General features: G+C 39.3%; 1 protein-coding gene across 2 annotated transcripts in view; it reads left to right on the top strand.

Moving 5' to 3' along the window:
- The window catches only part of yap1 (Yes1 associated transcriptional regulator), a 103,740-nt gene that overhangs the window by 25,808 nt on the left and 55,209 nt on the right, over nt 1-22,723 (top strand). For both annotated transcript variants that reach the window (XM_061972175.1, XM_061972174.1), the window contains exon 3: nt 16,094-16,212. In XM_061972175.1, the coding sequence (XP_061828159.1) occupies nt 16,094-16,212 (119 nt within the window). The remainder of the gene's footprint in view (nt 1-16,093; nt 16,213-22,723) is intronic.

Below are 22,723 nucleotides of genomic sequence, written 5' to 3'. Positions count from 1 at the left end.
TTTCTTGAAAGTCTTTAGGCAGTTGCTGTGAAATAGTAGTCCATGTGCGGATGGAGAGATTGCGTCTTTTCATGAACCGGAAACCTGTCGCTTAGTAGGAGCCATTTTGTGCTCTTTACAGATGTAAACACACAAAGGAAATGAAACGTAATATCCGCGCGCTTCTTCTTCTTCTACGGGGGCGGGTGGTTGCTTACAGTAGAAGAAGAAGCGCTTCCTGTTCTATGGGGGCGGGTGCTTACCTTGGCGGTTGCTTGCGTAGAAGAAGAAGCACTTCCTCTTCTACGGGGAAAAAAGATGGCGGCTGTTTACCGTAGTTGCGAGACCGAAACTTTATGAAAATGAATCTTAATATTAATCCATATATAAAGCGCACCGGGTTATAAGCCGCACTGTCAGCTTTTGAGTAAATTTGTGGTTTTTAGGTGCGGCTAATAGTGCGGAAAATACGGTAATAAAAAAAAACGTTATTATGGTCTTACCTTTACTTATAAATTAAGTCCATGCGCCGCAACTAAAGCCCTCACTTAAACTTTCCACGTGCAAGATTGAATCTATTTAAAAAAGTGTAACCGAGGGTTTATAAATGTGGCCTATACTGTATGAAACTACAAAATAACAAACACGGAGGCTCCAGTTTACACGAGGACCACTTTATTTACCTTCTTTCAAAAACCTCCGCAACGTGACATCACTTCCGCTCTTAGCACCTTCAAAATAAGAGCTCAAGGCATATACTGTATAACAGCGCATAACAGGAACTTAACATCACAAAGAGGAAAGCCCATGAAAATAGGTTACAAAAGTTATTTAATAAGAAGCCAAAAAGTGCAAAAACAATAATGTTCGTGTTGGAGGAGTTGTGAATTAGGTACACCTGCAGTCTGCAGGTGTACCTAATGTTGTGGCCCTGCAGTCATTCACAACTCCTCCAACACCAACATTATGGTTTTTGCACATTTTGGCTTCTTATGAAATAATTTTTTTTAAATAGATTCAATCTTGCACGTGGAAAGTTTAAGTGTGGGCTTTAGTTGATATAACAATTCTACGGCGGGGGTGCAGGAGGTGAGCCTCAGTCAGTGCGTCTTTTGCAGCCGTTTTATGATCGCTCAGCACAAGAAATACTTTACACACATACAGTTGTTGACAAAATACACTGTACATTATATACCTCAGCTAACTAAACTATGGAAATGTATAATATAATTCATATAGCAATACAGTCTCACTGCACAGCAGGCCAGCAGTTAGCCGAGTCATTGCGCAATCCATGTTGAGGCACTGAGTGACGTGCCTCAACTGGCTGCTGTTCACCGCACCGTCTCTTCTCAGTATTTGAACGGCAAATGGGAAAATTCAGCGATTTTGAATAAAAATAATCTAAAACTGGTGAAGTTAAATGGAAAATAACTTTATAGTATAATCACTGGATACATATAACAATTTAATATATATTTTTTCTTTCCATGATGGCAGGTGAGGCCCCGCCTCACCTGCCTCTAGTGACTGCACGTCACTGGCACATATATACACACACATATATACATACGTGTGTGTGTGTGTGTGAGTGTGTGTGTATAAACACATATTGGGTGTATATATATATATATATATATATATATATATATATATATATATATATATATAATGTGTGTGTGTATATGTTTGTCTTATATATGTGTGTGTATGTATGTCTATATATGTGTTTATGCACACACACACACACTTATTTGTGTCTGTGTGCGTGTGTCTGCACAAGAGTGCACAAGAAGCAACTAACATTTTGCATTAATGTTATTGTGATAAAATATCCATCCATCCATTTTCTACCGCTTGTCCCTTTCGGGGTCGCTGGAGCCTCTCAAATATACATTGAGTAATAGTTAAGATGATGTTATGTACCGGGAAAAGGAAGGAGACGACACCACGGCACCATGTGGAGAATGAACTATGTAAATGTTACCAGAGTTGTTGGATGAATCCCTTCGTCAGTCCAGAGGAGCGAGGCAAAGAGGGAGTCCGTGGGAAGGCAAGCGGTCGAGGGCAGGAGAGAAGCAACGAGGTCCGTGTCCAAGTAGGGGTTCGAGGATCGGGGGAGGCGGTCCAAAGTCCAGAGAGGAGTCGAGGCACAAAGCTGGACCGCAGGGAAGAGGAAGGAAACAAGGGACGTGAACTAGGGACAGAAGGAAGGAGGACAGAGAAGGTGAGCAAGATACGAGAGAGGGATGCCAGACGTGATGCTCACTGTGAAGATAGGTGAAGTTCTGGCAAAAGTTCCACGGGTCCACTGGTCTTTATGCCGCTCCCTCTCATTAGTCCCAGGTGCGCTGATTCCTGATTGCCTGCAGTCTTGTCGCTGCGTGGGCGTGCTGCGCCCAGCGCGAGCGGGGGCGTGTCCGGGCGCGCTGACAGCGGATGTGCTGGCAGACCCAGCAGCTGGGGAAAAGCGGGTCGAGTCCGCGCCGTGACAGACGCGGAACAAATGACTGCACATGATGATACTATGCATGATGATACCATGCATGGTGATACCAAGCATGATGATACCATTTATGATTACCATACATGATGGTACCATGCATGATGATACCATGTATGATGATATCATGCATGATGATACCATGTATGGTGATACCAAGCATGAGGATGCCATATTATGATAATTACCATGCATGATAATAACCTTTATGATGATTACCATGCATGATGATACCAAGCATGATGATACCATTTATGATTACCATACATGATGATACCATGTATGATATCATGCATGATGATACCATGTATGGTGATACCAAGCATGAGGATGCCATATTATGATAATTACCATGCATGATAATAACATTTATGATGATTACCATGCATGATGATACCAAGCATGATGATACCATTTATGATTACCATACATGATGGTACCATGCATGATGATACCATGTATGATGATACCATGCATGATGATACCATGTATGGTGATGACCATGCATGATGATACCAAACAAGATGATACCATTTATGATTACCATACATGATGGTACCATGCATGATGATACCATACATGATGATACCATGTATGATGAAACCATGCATGATGATACCATCCATGTATGATGATACCATGCATGATGATTACCATGCATGATGATACCATCCATGTATGATGATACCATGTATGATGATACATTAATGATGATATCATTTATGATAATACCATGCATGATGATATCATAAATGATGATACCCTCCATTTATGATGACACCATGTATGATGATACCATGTATGATGATACCATGCATGATGATACCATGTATGGTGATGACCATGCATGATGATACCAAACAAGATGATACCATTTATGATTACCATACATGATGGTACCATGCATGATGATACCATACATGATGATACCATGTATGATGAAACCATGCATGATGATACCATCCATGTATGATGATACCATGCATGATGATTACCATGCATGATGATACCATCCATGTATGATGATACATTAATGATGATATCATTTATGATAATACCATGCATGATGATATCATAAATGATGATACCCTCCATTTATGATGACACCATGTATGATGATACCATGTATGGTAATACCATGCATGATGATACCATTCATGTATGATGATACCATGCATGATGATACCATCTATGTATGATGATACCATGTATGATGATACTATGCAAGATGATTACCATGCATGATGATACCATGCATGATAATACATGCATGGTATCATCATGCATGAGGATACCATGCATGATGATACCATGCATGATAATACATGCATGGTATCATCATGCATGAGGATACCATGCATGATGATACCATGTATGATATCATGCATGATGATACCATGTATGATGATATCATGTATGATGCTACCATGTATGATGATACTATTCATGATGATACCATGCATGATGATACCATGCATGATGATTACATGTATAATGATTACCATGTATGATGATATCATGCATGATGATACCATGTATGATGAAACCATGTATGATGATATCATGTATGATGCTACCATGTATGATGATACTATTCATGATGATACCATGCATGATGATACCATGCATGATGATTACATGTATGATGATTACCATGTATGATGATACCATGCATGGTATCATCATGCATGGTATCATCATACATGATGATACCGTGTATGATGATACCGTGTATGGGATCAGGTGTTAGAGTCGTGTTAAAGTCTGTAAAGTTCTACTCAGGTGGGATTCTCAGTAGCAAGTAAACGGCAGACACTATATTGTGTCACATGACATTAGACACTATATTGTGTCACATGACATTAGACACTATATTGTGTCACATGACATTAGACACTATATTGTGTCACATGACATTAGACACTATATTGTGTCACATGACATTAGACACTATATTGTGTCACATGACATTAGACACTATATTGTGTCACATGACATTAGACACTATATTGTGTCACATGACATTAGACACTATATTGTGTCACATGACATTAGACACTATATTGTGTCACATGACATTAGACACTATATTGTGTCACATGACATTAGACACTATATTGTGTCACATGACATTAGACACTATATTGTGTCACATGACATTAGACACTGTATTGTGTCACATGACATTAGACGCTATATTGTGTCACATGACATTAGACGCTATATTGTGTCACATGACATTAGACACTATATTGTGTCACATGATATTAGACACTATATTGTGTCACATGACATTAGACACTATATTGTGTCACATGACATTAGACACTATATTGTGTCACATGACATTAGACACTATATTGTGTCACATGACATTAGACACTATATTGTGTCACATGACATTAGACACTATATTGTGTCACATGACATTAGACACTATATTGTGTCACATGACATTAGACACTATATTGTGTCACATGACATTAGACACTATATTGTGTCACATGACATTAGACACTATATTGTGTCCTATAACATTAGACACTATATTGTGTCACATGACATTAGACACTATATTGTGTCACATGACATTAGACACTATATTGTGTCACATGACATTAGACACTATATTGTGTGCGAATGATTGATACTAAACCCAACGTTTTACTTTCAATAGACTCGTCGATTCAGAGTCGCCGTAAGAAAAGATTCGAGCTAAAGTAGAACAATTTGGCGTTTGGTGCCCCCGGGGGGACGGAGGGGGGCGGGGCCGGGGGGTGTCGCGGTGGCACAGGCGGGTAACGACAACAGCGAGCAGTTGCGTCCGCCGCGTCGGCTTTTTGTGGATCATCAGCAATTCCTCACGGCAACTGGTGCCCCCCCCCCATGACAGTTGTTTCATGTGGGGCCGACAGGAAGTGACCATATTGGGCGAGTGGATTATCTCTGACTCTCCAGCCTGCTGATCATCCACTTTGTCACATAGTGGGAGGGGGCGGGGCTAGGAGCAGCAGAGCAACTCAAGCGGCCAATCAGAGGGGAGCTTTTTTTTTTTTTTTTTTTCCTTTCACTTCTTTTCCCTCTTCCACACTTGTACCCCCCTGACCCCTCTTTCTCAAGGGGGGCCCCTCTGGTGTGTGTGTGTGTGTGTGTGTGGGCCACAAGGGGGAGGGGGACTTGGCAGCTCCTTTGATCAGCAAAGCATAAACAAGAGGGGGGCTTGAAAATGGCTTGCATTGTGGGGCAGGGGGGGGGGGGGGGGGGGGTGCTGAGTCAGACTCTCTCTCTCTCTCTCTTTGGGATAAAGGGCGAGCGGCAGGTTGGGACTAAAAACCAGACTTTGGTGCTCCGGGACGCAGTGAAGGTAGTTTTGTTGTAAACATGGGAGTGCCCCCCCCCCCCCCCCCCCCCCACATAAACAAAGTGTTGTGTTGGAGACGAGGGCGTGAAGAAGAAGAGGTCTGAGGTCGTAGCTCAGTCTGCGCTTTTGTCCAGCAGGTGAAGGCTTTGTCAAAGTGGCGCCGGATTGTTAGAGCAGCGACACCGTGCCCCGGGGGGCCCGGGGGGGGACCCCCTGTGTTGAGCCCTGGGACTGACCCTCCCTCAATAGAGAGGAGGTCTCCATCTTCATCTTGTTTTAGTTGCACTATTACCTCCGCCAAGGCCCAAAACTACACTTGCACGAACAGGAAGTTGTTTTGTTGAAAACCATTTTGCTGCAACACCAAACAGGAAGTAGTTTTGTTGACTTGCATCTTGCTGCAACACCAAACAGGAAGTAGTTTTGTTGACTTTCATTTTGCTGCAACACCAAACAGGAAGTACTTTTGTTAACTTGCATTTTGCTGCAACACCGAACAGGAAGTAGTTTTGTTGACTCTCATTTTGCTGCAACACCCAACAGGAAGTAGTTTTGTTGACTTGCATTTTGCTGCAACACCAAACAGGAAGTAGTTTTGTTGACTTGCATCTTGCTGCAACACCAAACAGGAAGTAGTTTTGTTGACTTGCATCTTGCTGCAACACCAAACAGGAAGTAGTTTTGTTGACTTGCATCTTGCTGCAACACCAAACAGGTAGTAGTTTTGTTGACTTTCATTTTGCTGCAACACCAAACAAGAAGTACTTTTGTTAACTTGCATTTTGCTGCAACACCGAACAGGAAGTAGTTTTGTTGACTCTCATTTTGCTGCAACACCAAACAGGAAGTAGTTTTGTTAACTCATTTTTCTGCAACACCAAACAGGAAGTAGTTTTGTTAACTCATTTTTCTGCAACACCAAACAGAAAGTAGTTTTGTTGACTTTCATTTTGCTGCAACACCAAACAGGAAGTAGTTTTGTTGACTTGCATTTTGCTGCAACACCCAACAGGAAGTACTTTTGTTGACTTTCATTTTACGGCAACACCAAACAGGAAGTAGTTTTGTTGACTCATTTTGCTGCAACACCAAACAGGAAGTACTTTTGTTGACTTTCGTTTTACCGCAACACCAATCAGGAAGTAGTTTTGTTGACTCTCATTTTGCTGCAACACCAAACAGAAGGTAGTTTGTTGACTTGCATCTTGCTGCAACACAAAACAGGAAGTACTGTCGTTGACTTTCATTTTACTGCAACACCAAACAGGAAGTAGTTTTGTTGACTTGCATCTTGCTGCAATACCAAACAGGAAGTAGTTTTGTTGACTTTCATTTTGCTGCAACACCAAACAGGAAGTAGTTTTGATGACTTTCATTTTGCTGCAACACCAAACAGGAAGTAGTTTTGTTGACTTGCATCTTGCTGCAACACCAAACAGGAAGTAGTTTTGTTGACTTGCATCTTGCTGCAACACCAAACAGGAAGTAGTTTTGTTGACTTGCATCTTGCTGCAACACCAAACAGGAAGTAGTTTTGTTGACTTGCATCTTGCTGCAACACCAAACAGAAAGTAGTTTTGTTGACTTGCATTCTGCTGCAACACCAAACAGGAAGTAGTTTTGTTGACTTGCATCTTGCTGCAACACCGAACAGGAAGTAGTTTTGTTGACTTGCATCTTGCTGCAATACCAAACAGGAAGTAGTTTTGTTGACTTTCATTTTGCTGCAACACCAAACAGGAAGTAGTTTTGATGACTTTCATTTTGCTGCAACACCAAACAGGAAGTAGTTTTGTTGACTTGCATCTTGCTGCAACACCAAACAGGAAGTAGTTTTGTTGACTTGCATCTTGCTGCAACACCAAACAGGAAGTAGTTTTGTTGACTTTCATTTTGCTGCAACACCGAACATGAAGTACTTTTGTTGAATTTCATTTTACCGCAACACCAAACAGGAAGTAGTTTTGTTGACTTTCATTTTGCTGCAACACCCAACAGGAAGTAGTTTTGTTGACTTACATCTTGCTGCAACACCAAACAGGAAGTAGTTTTGTTGACTTACATTTTGCTGCAACACCAAACAGGAAGTAGTTTTGTTGACTGGCATCTTGCTGCAACACCAAACAGGATGTAGTTTTGTTGACTTTCATTTTGCTGCAACACCAAATAGAAAGTAGTTTTGTTGACTTTCATGTTGCTGCAACACCAAACAGGAAGTAGTTTTGTTGATTTGCATGTTGCTGCAACACCAAACAGGAAGTAGTTTTGTTGACTTGCATCTTGCTGCAACACCAAACAGGAAGTAGTTTTGATGACTTTCATTTTGCTGCAACACCAAACAGGAAGTAGTTTTGTTGACTTGCATCTTGCTGCAACACCAAACAGGAAGTAGTTTTGTTAACTCATTTTTCTGCAACACCAAACAGGAAGTAGTTTTGTTGACTCTCATTTTGCTGCAACACCAAACAGGAAGTTCTTTTGTTGACTTTCATTTTACCGCAACACCAAACAGGAAGTAGTTTTGTTGACTCATTTTGCTGCAACACCAAACAGGAAGTAGTTTTGTTGACTTGCATCTTGCTGCAACACCAAACAGGAAGTAGTTTTGTTGACTTTCATTTTGCTGCAACACCAAACAGGAAGTACTTTTGTTAACTTGCATTTTGCTGCAACACCGAACAGGAAGTAGTTTTGTTGACTCTCATTTTGCTGCAACACCCAACAGGAAGTAGTTTTGTTGACTTGCATCTTGCTGCAACACAAAACAGGAAGTACTTTCGTTGACTTTCATTTTACTGCAACACCAAACAGGAAGTAGTTTTGTTGACTCATTTTGCTGCAACACCAAACAGGAAGTACTTTTGTTGACTTGCATCTTGCTGCAACACAAAACAGGAAGTACTTTTGTTGACTTTCATTTTACTGCAACACCAAACAGGAAGTAGTTTTGTTGACTCATTTTGCTGCAACACCAAACAGGAAGTGCTTTTATTGACTTTCATTTTACCGCAACACCAAACAGGAAGTAGTTTTGTTGACTTGCATTTTGCTGCAACACCAAACAGGAAGTAGTTTTGTTGACTTGCATTTTGCTGCAACACCAAACAGGAAGTAGTTTTGTTGACTTACATCTTGCTGCAACACCAAACAGGAAGTAGTTTTGTTGACTTTCATTTTGCTGCAACACCAAACAGGAAGTAGTTTTGATGACTTTCATTTTGCTGCAACACCAAACAGGAAGTACTTTTGTTAACTTACATTTTGCTGCAACACCAAACAGGAAGTAGTTTTGTTGACCCTCATTTTGCTGCAACACCAAACAGGAAGTAGTTTTGTTGACTTCCATCTTGCTGCAACACAAAACAGGAAGTACTTTTGTTGACTTTCATTTTACCGCAACACCAAACAGGAAGTAGTTTTGTTGACTTTCATTTTGCTGCAACACCAAACAGGAAGTAGTTTTGGTTGACTTTCATTTTGCTGCAACACCAAACAGGAAATAGTTTTGTTGACTCATTTTGGTGCAACACCAAACAGGAAGTACTTTTGTTGACTTTCATTTTTCTGCAACAAGAAATACTTTCATTAGTGATGGTACCTTTCACATTTCCACACATACACTACCAATAACCCGTACCAATTTTTGATACTTTATTTTGTATTCATGCTCAATTGTTCAATAATAATAACAATAATAATAATAATAACTATAATTTTTCAGGACTATGGAGCCACACCCACTAAATTTTAGAAGGAAAACAAATAGTTTCCATATATAAGTCGCACCGGACTATAAGTCACAGATACTGTATATACGTTGTGAAATGAGTTATTTACACAGAAATATTTATTCACATACCTTAATTGTTTCACTAAATTGGCCCTAGTGTGTGAATGTGAGTGTGAATGTTGTCTGTCTATCTGTGTTGGCCCTGTGATGAGGTGGCGACTTGTCCAGGGTGTACACCGCCTTCCGCCCGATTGTAGCTGAGATAGGCTCCAGCGCCCCCCGCGACCCGAAGGGAATAAGCGGTAGAAAATGGATGGATGGATACCTTAATTGTTTCCAATCGATGTCTGTAACAGGGCAGTAAAACGGCTGATCAAACAAAACGTCAGTCATGGTCATGGACCCATGTCGTGAGTGTGTGTGTGTGTAACCACATGTGACGTCATGTGCGACAAAGGCATCAAAATATTGTTTTGTTTGATTCGATGCGAGTTGGTAACCGTTGGAGTTCGTTGGGTCTGAGGTCTAACATCAGGGGTCTCAAACCCGCGACCTGCGACCAACAGAAGAAGCAACGCAAAGAGCAACTTCCTGTAAGCATGCTGATGTGTCTGTGATGTTTTCCAGGGAACTCTACAAATATACTTGTTGTACCTTCTTGAAATATACCTTTTTATACGAATGGATTCTTGATTCAGACTGGATTTTTGATTCAAACAGATTTTTGATTCAGAATGGATTCTTGATCCGAACAGATTTTGGATTCAGAAGCGATTCTGAATCCAAAACCGATTCTTGATTCAGAATGGATTCTTGATTCAAACATATTCTTATTCAGAATTGATTGTTGATTCAAACATATTCTTGATTCAAACAGATTCTTGATTCAGAATCGATTCTTGATTCTGAATCGACTTTTGATTCAGAATGGATCCTTGATTCTGAACGATGCTTGATTCAGAATTGATGCTTGATCCAGAATCTATTCTTGATCCAGAATGGATTTTTGATTCAGAATGGATTCTTGATTCAAACATTCTTGATTCAGAATCGATCCTTGATTCACAATCGATTCTTGATTCAGAATCGATTTTTGATTCAGAATCGATTTTTGATTCAGAATGGGTTTTTGATTCAAACAGATTTTTGATTCAGAATGGATTCTTAGATTTCAAACAGATTTTTGATTCAGAATTGATTGTAGATTCAAACATATTCTTGATTCAAACAGATTCTTGATTCAGAATCGATTCTTGATACAGAAACGATGCTTGATTCAGAATCTATTCTTGATCCAGAATGGATTCTTGATTCAGAATGGATTCTTGATTCAAACATTCTTGATTCAAACAGATTCTTGAATCAGATTTGATTGTTGATTCAGAATCGATCCCTGATTCAGAATCGATTCTTGATTCAGACTTGATCCTTGATTCACAATCGATTCTTGAATCAGAATCGATTCTTTATTCAGAATGGATTTTTGATTCAAACAGATTTTTGATTCAGAATCGGTTCTTGATTCAGAATGGATTTTTGATTCAAACAGATTTTTGATTCAGAATCAATTCTTGATTCAGAATGGATTTTTGATTCAGAATCGATTCTTAATTCAGAATGGATTCTTGATTCAAACAGATTCTTGATTCAGAATCGATTTTTGATTCAAACAGATTCTTGATTCAGAATTGATTCCTGATTCAAACAGATTCTGACAATGTATTATTTGGTATAACAATTTTGCTTAAACTTTTTCAAAATAAAAGCATGGAGATGGCTCAAAAACGTCTTTTTAAAAATGAATTCTTAAAAAAAGTATTTTTATTTATTTAAATAGATTTTTGAAGCTGCTAATCAGGAGGAATAAGACTGGGCATTGGGAGGTGAAAGGGTGAAGGATGTAGTCACATCGTGAAAAGGCGATTTTGGAGTGAACACTGAGATTGAGAAATATGATTCTTCAAAGTAGTCCACACAAATATGTTGTGAGTCATACTGCACACCTGAGGAGATGTGTTGTTTTAGTGGACTAATGAGGGTGAAGGTTGGCTCACAGCAAAGGTCACTCATTGTTGTCAGAGCGCACGCGTCTGACTGCAGAAATGTTTGCTAACTGGGGTGAGGAAAACACATCCTGACACTTCTGTTGGAGCAGGCAGGGTGACACAGACTGCTCACTTCCTGTTTGACTTAAGTCATTGTCTGCTCACTTCCTGCTTGACTTATGTCATTGTCTGCTCACTTCCTGTTTGACTAAAGTCATTGTCTTCTCACTTCCTGCTTGACCGAAGTCATTGTCAGCTCACTTCCTGATTGACTAAAGTCATTGTCTTCTCACTTCCTGCTTGACCGAAGTCATTGTCAGCTCACTTCCTGATTGACTAAAGTCATTGTCTGCTCACTTCCTGCTTGACCGAAGTCATTGTCAGCTCACTTCCTGATTGACTAAAGTCATTGTCTTCTCACTTCCTGCTTGACCGAAGTCATTGTCAGCTCACTTCCTGATTGACTAAAGTCATTGTCTGTTCACTTCCTGCTTGACTAAAGTCATTGTCAGCTCACTTCCTGTTTGACTAAAGTCATTGTCTCCTCACTTCCTGCTTGACTTAATTATTGTCTGCTTACTTCCTGCTTGACTAAAGTCATTGTCTCCTCACTTCCTGTTTGCCTTAAGTCATTGTCTGCTCACTTCCTGCTTGACTAAAGTTATTGTCTGCTCACTTCCTGCTTGACTGAAGTCATTGTCTGCTCACTTCCTGCTTGACTAAAGTCATTGTCAGGTCACTTCCTGCTTGACTCAAGTCATTATCTGCTCACTTCCTGCTTGACTAAAGTCATTGTCTGCTCACTTCCTGCTTGACTAAAGTCATTGTCAGGTCACTTCCTGTTTGACTAAAGTCATTGTCATGTCACTTCCTGCTTGACTAAAGTCATTGTCATGTCACTTCCTGCTTGACTAAAGTCATTGTCAGGTCACTTCCTGTTTGACTAAAGTCATTGTCTGGTCACTTCCTGTTTGACTCAAGTCATTGTCTCCTCACTTCCTGTTTGACTCAAGTCATTGTCTGCTCACTTCCTGCTTGACTAAAGTCATTGTCATGTCACTTCCTGCTTGACTAAAGTCATTGTCTGGTCACTTCCTGTTTGACTAAAGTCATTGTCATGTCACTTCCTGTTTGACTAAAGTCATTGTCAGGTCACTTCCTGTTTGACTAAAGTCATTGTCAGGTCACTTCCTGTTTGACTAAAGTCATTCTGCTCACTTCCTGCTTTACTAAAGTCATTGTCAGCTCACTTCCTGTTTGACTAAAGTCATTGTCTCCTCACTTCCTGTTTGACTAAAGTCATTGTCATGTCACTTCCTGCTTGACTAAAGTCATTGTCATGTCACTTCCTGTTTGACTAAAGTCATTGTCATGTCACTTCCTGCTTGACTAAAGTCATTATCTGCTCACTTCCTGCTTGACTAAAGTCATTGTCATGTCACTTCCTGCTTGACTAAAGTCATTGTCAGGTCACTTCCTGTTTGACTAAAGTCATTCTGCTCACTTCCTGCTTGACTAAAGTCATTGTCAGCTCACTTCCTGTTTGACTAAAGTCATTGTCTTCTCACTTCCTGCTTGACCGAAGTCATTTTCAGCTCACTTTCTGCTTGACTCAAGTCATTGTCTGCTCACTTCCTGCTTGACTAAAGTCATTGTCATGTCACTTCCTGCTTGACTAAAGTCATTCTGCTCACTTCCTGCTTGACTAAAGTCATTGTCAGCTCACTTCCTGTTTGACCAAAGTCATTGTCTGCTCACTTCCTTTTTGACTGAAGTCATTTTCTCCTTACTTCCTGTTTGACTCAAGTCTTTGTGTGCTCACTTCCTGCTTGAGTAAAGTAATTGTCATGTCACTTCCTGTTTGACTAAAGTCATTGTATGCTCACTTCCTGCTTGACTAAAGTCATTGTCATGTCACTTCCTGCTTGACTAAAGTCATTGTCATGTCACTTGCTGCTTGATTAGTCATTGTCTGGTCACTTCCTGTTTGACTCAAGTCATTGTCTTCTCACTTCCTGTTTGACTAAAGTCATTGTCTGCTCACTTCCTGTTTGACTAAAGTCATTGTCATGTCACTTCCTGCTTGACTAAAGTCATTATCTGCTCACTTCCTGCTTGACTAAAGTCACTGTCATGTCACTTCCTGTTTGACTAAAGTTATTGTCATGTCACTTCCTGCTTGACTAAAGTCATTGTCATGTCACTTCATGTTTGACTAAAGTCATTGTTAGGTCACTTCCTGTTTGACTAAAGTCATTGTCATGTCACTTCCTGCTTGACTAAAGTCATTGTCATGTCACTTCCTGCTTGACTGAAGTCATTGTCATGTCACTTCCTGCTTGACTTACGTCATTGTCTGCTCACTTCCTGTTTGACTTATGTCATTGTCTGCTCACTTCCTGTTTGACTAAAGTCATGTCTGGTCACTTCCTGTTTGACTCAAGTCATTGTCTCCTCACTTCCTGTTTGACTAAAGTCATGGTCTCCTCACTTCCTGTTTGACTAAAGTCATTGTCTGGTCACTTCCTGTTTGACTCAAGTCATTGTCTCCTCACTTCCTGTTTGACTAAAGTCATTGTCATGTCACTTCCTGCTTGACTAAAGTCACTGTCATGTCACTTCCTGTTTGACTAGTCATTGTCTGGTCACTTCCTGTTTGACTCAAGTCATTGTCTGCTCACTTCCTGTTTGACTCAAGTCATTGTCTGCTCACTTCCTGCTTGACTAAAGTCATTGTCAGGTCACTTCCTGTTTGACTAAAGTCATTGTCATGTCACTTCCTGCTTGACTAAAGTCATTGTCAGGTCACTTCCTGTTTGACTAAAGTCATTGTCTGCTCACTTCCTGCTTGACTAAAGTCATTGTCAGGTCACTTCCTATTTGACTAAAGTCATTGTCTTCTCACTTCCTGCTTGACTAAAGTCATTGTCTGCTCACTTCCTGCTTGACTAAAGTCATTGTCAGGTCACTTCCTGTTTGACTAAAGTCATTGTCATGTCACTTCCTGCTTGACTAAAGTCATTGTCATGTCACTTCCTGCTTGACTAAAGTCATTATCTGCTCACTTCCTGCTTGACTAAAGTCACTGTCATGTCACTTCCTGTTTGACTAAAGTTATTGTCATGTCACTTCCTGCTTGACTAAAGTCATTGTCATGTCACTTCATGTTTGACTAAAGTCATTGTTAGGTCACTTCCTGTTTGACTAAAGTCATTGTCATGTCACTTCCTGCTTGACTAAAGTCATTGTCATGTCACTTCCTGCTTGACTGAAGTCATTGTCATGTCACTTCCTGCTTGACTTACGTCATTGTCTGCTCACTTCCTGTTTGACTTATGTCATTGTCTGCTCACTTCCTGTTTGACTAAAGTCATGTCTGGTCACTTCCTGTTTGACTCAAGTCATTGTCTCCTCACTTCCTGTTTGACTAAAGTCATGGTCTCCTCACTTCCTGTTTGACTAAAGTCATTGTCTGGTCACTTCCTGTTTGACTCAAGTCATTGTCTCCTCACTTCCTGTTTGACTAAAGTCATTGTCATGTCACTTCCTGCTTGACTAAAGTCACTGTCATGTCACTTCCTGTTTGACTAGTCATTGTCTGGTCACTTCCTGTTTGACTCAAGTCATTGTCTGCTCACTTCCTGTTTGACTCAAGTCATTGTCTGCTCACTTCCTGCTTGACTAAAGTCATTGTCAGGTCACTTCCTGTTTGACTAAAGTCATTGTCATGTCACTTCCTGCTTGACTAAAGTCATTGTCAGGTCACTTCCTGTTTGACTAAAGTCATTGTCTGCTCACTTCCTGCTTGACTAAAGTCATTGTCAGGTCACTTCCTATTTGACTAAAGTCATTGTCTTCTCACTTCCTGCTTGACTAAAGTCATTGTCTGCTCACTTCCTGCTTGACTAAAGTCATTGTCAGGTCACTTCCTGTTTGACTAAAGTCATTGTCATGTCACTTCCTGCTTGACTAAAGTCAATGTCATGTCACTTCCTGCTTGACTAAAGTCATTGTCATGTCACTTCCTGTTTGACTAAAGTCATTGTTAGGTCACTTCCTGTTTGACTAAAGTCATTCTGCTCACTTCCTGCTTGACTAAAGTCATTGTCTGCTCACTTCCTGCTTGACTAAAGTCACTGTCATGTCACTTCCTGTTTGACTAAAGTCATTGTCATGTCACTTCCTGCTTGACTAAAGTCATTGTCAGCTCACTTCCTGTTTGACTAAAGTCATTGTCATGTCACTTCCTGTTTGACTAAAGTCATTGTCATGTCACTTCCTGTTTGACTCAAGTCATTGTCTTCTCACTTCCTGCTTGACTAAAGTCATTGTCAGGTCACTTCCTGCTTGACTAAAGTCATTGTCTGCTCACTTCCTGCTTGACTAAAGTCATTGTTAGGTCACTTCCTGTTTGACTAAAGTCATTGTCATGTCACTTCCTGTTTGACTAAAGTGGTGGTCTCATCTCCCTGCAGCCACATTGACCAGACCACCACTTGGCAGGACCCCCGCAAGACCCTCCTGCAGATGAACCAGGTTCCCCCGCCCAGCTCGGTGCCGGTCCAGCAGCAGAACCTGATGAACCCGGCCAGCGGTGCGTGTTTGTGTTTGCTTCCCTCCCATACTTGTGTCTGCTTGCTAGTCGCTGCACGCCGGCCAGGTTCCTCACTCTCGCTCCACGCTGCTGGAATTCACCCGGGGCGAGGTGAGACCGAGGCACAACGTGACAAGTCCTGTCTAACATGTTTTGGACTCCCACACTTGGCACGTCATACACTCAGGAGCCACACTTTCATATTTGGGCGTGCAGCCTTCTTTACTTACTGGACAGGAAGTGCTGCACGACAACCCACAGCGGTACAGTGGAACCTGCTCAAGTCCTGGAACATCTCCAAGTCCTGCTTGAGTGTTTTAGCCACACCCACTACATTTCACAAGAAAAAACATAGTATATACGTTATGGAATGACTTATTTACACAGAAATATTTTTAATATACCTTAATTGTTTCCAAACGGTGTCTGTAACAGGGCAGTAAAACGGCTGACCAAACAAAACAGAAGTCATGGTCATGGATCCAATCAGCTAAACAGACTCAATAACTCCACGTTGATGTTTTGGTGAATTTACTGAGGAAAAGTGAAACTATACAAAAAGTTAATAATACCAACACAGACACTCGTAAACCTGTTAGCATATTAGCTAATGCTAACAACACTAGCTTAATTACATTACGATAGCAGGTACAAATATGCATGAAAACACTCCTACAGACATCATACATGGGACGCTTTAGTCAGTAAGAATAGTTTTAGTTATATTGTAAAACTTATAAACGCCGCTTGGAGTGATGAATGAAGAATCCATACGTGTAGAAACGCTACGGACGACTCGAATACCAAACAAAAATATAAGATGCTGCGCACGTTAGCGCCCCAATCAGCTAAACAGACTCAATATTTCCACAGTGACATTTTGGTGAATTTACTGAGGAATTTGTGAAAACAATACAAAAAGAATGTAAGTTAATAATACTAACACGGACACCTGTTAGCATGTTAGCTAACAATTACATTACATTACGATAGCATGTACAAATATGCATGAAAACCCTCCTACAGACATCACACATTAGTAAGTAAGAATTGTTTTAGTTATATTGTAAAACTTCTTGGATGAAGAATCCGTACGAGTAGATTCGCTATGGACGGCTACTTCCAGTTTAAAAATCTTTAAACAGCGGGAATTCAAATTCACCCAAAAAGATGGCGCCATGTCCCAAAACAATGACGCACCTCTTCAGTGTCTCTGCTTGTGTTTAATGACAACTACAGGTAAAAGCCAGTAAATTAGAATATTTTGAAAAACTTGATTTATTTCAGTAATTGCATTCAAAAGGTGTAACTTGTACATTATATTTATTCATTGCACACAGACTGATGCATTCAAATGTTTATTTCATTTAATTTTGATGATTTGAAGTGGCAACAAATGAAAATCCAAAATTCCGTGTGTCACAAAATTAGAATATTACTTAAGGCTAATACAAAAAAGGGATTTTTAGAAATGTTGGCCAACTGAAAAGTATGAAAATGAAAAATATGAGCATGTACAATACTCAATACTTGGTTGGAGCTCCTTTTGCCTCAATTACTGCGTTAATGCGGCGTGGCATGGAGTCGATGAGTTTCTGGCACTGCTCAGGTGTTATGAGAGCCCAGGTTGCTCTGATAGTGGCCTTCAACTCTTCTGCGTTTTTGGGTCTGGCATTCTGCATCTTCCTTTTCACAATACCCCACAGATTTTCTATGGGGCTAAGGTCAGGGGAGTTGGCGGGCCAATTTAGAACAGAAATACCATGGTCCGTAAACCAGGCACGGGTAGATTTTGCGCCAAGTCCTGTTGGAACTTGAAATCTCCATCTCCATAGAGCAGGTCAGCAGCAGGAAGCATGAAGTGCTCTAAAACTTGCTGGTAGACGGCTGCGTTGACCCTGGATCTCAGGAAACAGAGTGGACCGACACCAGCAGATGACATGGCACCCCAAACCATCACTGATGGTGGAAACTTTACACTAGACTTCAGGCAACGTGGATCCTGTGCCTCTCCTGTCTTCCTCCAGACTCTGGGACCTCGATTTCCAAAGGAAATGCAAAATTTGCTTTCGTCAGAAAACATGACTTTGGACCACTCAGCAGCAGTCCAGCTCTTTTTTTCCTTAGCCCAGGTGAGACTGTTTCTTGGTCAACAGTGGCTTGACACGAGGTATGCGGCAGTTGAAACCCATGTCTTTCAAGCGTCTCTTGGTGGTGGATCTTGAAGCACTGACTCCAGCAGCTGTCCACTCCTTCTGAATCTCCCCCACATTTTTGAATGGGTTTTTTTTCACAATCTTGACCAGGGCGCGGTGATCCCTATCGCTTGTACACTTTTTCTGACCACAGTTTTTCCTTCCCTTTGCCTCTCCATTAATGTGTTTGGACACAGAGCTCTGAGAACAGCCAGCCTCTTCAGCAATAACCTTTTGTGTCTTTCCCTCCTTGTGCAATGTGTCGATGGTTGCCTTTTGGACAGCTGTCAAATCTGAAGTCTTCCCCATGTTTGTGTAGGCTTCAGAACTGGACTGAGAGACCATTTAAAGCCCTTTGCAGGTGTTTTGAGTTAATCAGCTGATTAGTTTGTGGCACCAGGTGTCTTCAAAATGTAACCCTTACACAATATTCTAATTTTGTGACACACGGAATTTTGGATTTTCATTTGTTGCCACTTCAAATCATCAAAATTAAATGAAATAAACATTTGAATGCATCAGTCTGTGTGCAATGAATAAATATAATGTACAAGTTACACCTTTTGAATGCAATTACTGAAATAAATCAAGTTTTTCAAAATATTCTAATTTACTGGCTTTTACCTGTATTTGCATTATGGTCGTCAGCGAAGAATAAGCCATAAATTAGCCGCAGAGCTCAAAGCGTGGGGAAAAAAGTAGCGGCTTATAGTCCGGAATTTAGGGTAATGGACTTTAAGGTTTTAATTGGAGCGATGAATAATCGTAAAAAGTAGTTTTTTTTCCCTCCGCCTTCACCGCCATTTGAGTGACACACACCTTGATCCTGGCGTTTGTTGGTCTTCAAACAGGAAGACAAGAGGTCTCACTCTGTGCATCCTCTCTGCACCTTCATTTAACAGTAGGATTAACTGAACGCAGTGAGCCCTCTTTTCACTCAATCTTTGTCTGGGTGGGTGGTGAGTGGGGGGGCCATCTTTACACGGACAGGAAGTACAAGTCACCAAAATAAGAGACAAGTGGTGATTACAAAGCAAAATGTCCCGTTGTGTAATATTTCATCTTCAGATCAGATGGGCAATATGAGCCCATCAACGCGAATAACTCAGCGAGAATGCCGTGATTACGTGATGGAAATAAACAAAAAGACAATGTACGACCTCGATGTTCAATATTTATTCAAGTTAAAGCTTTGCTGACATAAATAAGTACATTTTATTTGAATGTTTATTTATTTATTCAGGATACAGTTATTTACCTTCCAATTACAGCACAAAGAGAAACAATTGTACAGTAATACAAAAATACTAATTACATCATTTTAAATGGTTACTTGCATTATCAATACCATATGACTATATTACATTATAAACATGATTAATATCATATATTATGATTATCCATCCATTTTCTACCGCTTGTCCCTTTTGGGGTCGCGGCTGCATTATATTACATTATAAACATTATTAATATCATATATTATGATATTACATTATAAACATTATTAATATCATATATTATGATTATATTACATTATACACATTAATAATGTCATATATTAGGATTATATTACATTATAAACATTATTATCATATATTTTGATTATATTACATTAAACATTGTTATCATATAGTATGATTATTTTACATTATACACATTATTCATATCATATATTATGATTATATTACATTATAAACATTAATAATGTCATATATTAGGATTATATTACATTATAAACATTATTATCATATATTTTGATTATATTACATTAAACACTGTTATCATATATTATGATTATATTACATTATAAACATTATTAATATCATATATTATGATTAAATTACATTATAAACATTATTAATATCATATTAATATTACATTATATTATATTACATTATAAACATTATTAATATCATATATTATAATTAAATTACATTATGAATATTGTTATCATATATTATGATTATATTACAATATAAACATTATTAATATCATATATTATGATTGTATTACATTATAAACATTAATACCACATATGACTATATTACATTATAAACATTAAAATTGTCATATATTATGATTATATTACAGTATAAATATTATTATCATATATTATGATTATATTAAATTATAAACATTATCATATATTATAATATTACATTATAAACATTATTAATATAATTTATTATGATTATATTTCATTATAAAAACTCAATCTCCACCATTTTGAGAAAAAAACAAATTGGGAATTTTCTCTCCAAAATTGCAATTGGGTCTGCGATTTTTACATTTTATAGATAAAAATGCATAAAAGTGTGAAAATAAGGAGAAAAGGAAGACATTTAGACTGTCAGTCAACATAATCTTGTCTCAAGGTGCCACACTTTACAACAATATGTAATCATTTACTTTTATCCTTCAGATGTTGTTTACATCATGCTCTTATTCTGAAGAAACACTCTTTAAAAACTATACAGTGTTTATAATATAATCATAATATATAATAATAATAATGCAAGAAACCATTTAAAAGGATGTTAACTTTTATTTCTCATTACTGTAGAATTGTTCACCTTAATGCTGTAATTGGAAGGTAAATAACTTTTATTTTGAAATAATAAACAAACAAAAAAGTACAAACCCCGTTTCCATATGAGTTGGGAAATTGTGTTAGATGTAAATATAAACGGAATACAATGATTTGCAAATCCTTTTCAAGCCATATTCAGTTGAATATGCTACAAAGACAACATATTTGATGTTCAAACTCATAAACTTTATTTTTTTTTTGCAAATAATCATTAACTTTAGAATTTGATGGCAGCAACACGTGACAAAGAAGTTGGGAAAGGTGGCAATAAATACTGATAAAGTTGAGGAATGCTCATCAAACACTTATTTGGAACATCCCACAGGTGTGCAGGCTAATTGGGAACAGGTGGGTGCCATGATTGGGTATAAAAGTAGATTCCATGAAATGCTCAGTCATTCACAAACAAGGCTGGGGCGAGGGTCACCACTTTGTCAACAAATGCGTGAGCAAATTGTTGAACAGTTTAAGAAAAACCTTTCTCAAGCAGCTATTGCAAGGAATTTAGGGATTTCACCATCTACGCTCCGTAATATCATCAAAGGGTTCAGAGAATCTGGAGAAATCACTGCACGTAAGCAGCTAAGCCCGTGCGTGACCTTCCATCCCTCAGGCTGTACTGCATCAACAAGCCACATCAGTGTGTAAAGGATATCACCACATGGGCTCAGGAACACTTCAGAAACCCACTGTCAGTAACTACAGTTGGTCGCTACATCTGTAAGTGCAAGTTAAAACTCTCCTATGCAAGGCGAAAACCGTTTATCAACAACACCCAGAAACGCCGTCGGCTTCGCTGGGCCTGAGCTCATCTAAGACGGACTGATACAAAGTGGAAAAGTGTTCTGTGGTCTGACGAGTCCACATTTCAAATTGTTTTTGGAAACTGTGGACGTTGTGTCCTCCGGACCAAAGAGGAAAAGAACCATCCGGATTGTTCTAGGCGCAAAGTGTAAAAGGCAGCATGTGTGATGGTATGGGGGTGTATTAGTGGCCAAGACATGGGTAACTTACACATCTGTGAAGGCACCATTAATGCTGAAAGGTACATACAGCTTTTGGAGCAACATATGTTGCCATCCAAGCAACATTATCATGGACGCCCCTGCTTATTTCAGCAAGCCACGTGTTACATCAACGTGGCTTCATAGTAAAAGAGTGCGGGTACTAGACTGGCCTGCCTGTAGTCCAGACCTGTCTCCCATTGAAAATGTGAAGCCTAAAATAGCACAACGGAGACCCCCGGACTGTTGAACAACTTAAGCTGTACATCAAGCAAGAATGGGAAAGAATTCCACCTGAGAAGCTTCAAAAATGTGTCTCCTCAGTTCCCAAACCTTTACTGAGTGTTGTTAAAAGGAAAGGCCATGTAACACAGTGGTGAACATGCCCTTTCCCAACTACTTTGGCACGTGTTGCAGCCATGAAATTCTAAGTTCATTATTATTTGCAAAAAAAAATGAAGTTGATGAGTTTGAACATCAAATATGTTGTCTTTGTAGCATATTCAACTGAATATGGCTTGAAAATGATTTGCAAATAATTGTATTCCGTTTATATTTACTTCCAACACAATTTCACAACTCATATGGAAACGGGGTTTGTAAATAAAATAGACTCATATTACTGTGGGGTTATTGTTTGCTTTATATCTATTTTTTAATTTTCTCTATAGGAAGACCTGTGGCCTTTCTTCAAGAGAGGTACAAAAGCTTGACAAATTAAC

Source organism: Nerophis lumbriciformis, linkage group LG17 (genome assembly GCF_033978685.3).
Source record: "Nerophis lumbriciformis linkage group LG17, RoL_Nlum_v2.1, whole genome shotgun sequence".
NCBI classification, from domain to species: Eukaryota; Metazoa; Chordata; class Actinopteri; order Syngnathiformes; family Syngnathidae; genus Nerophis; species Nerophis lumbriciformis.
This window is presented reverse-complemented; position numbering and strand designations above follow the sequence as displayed.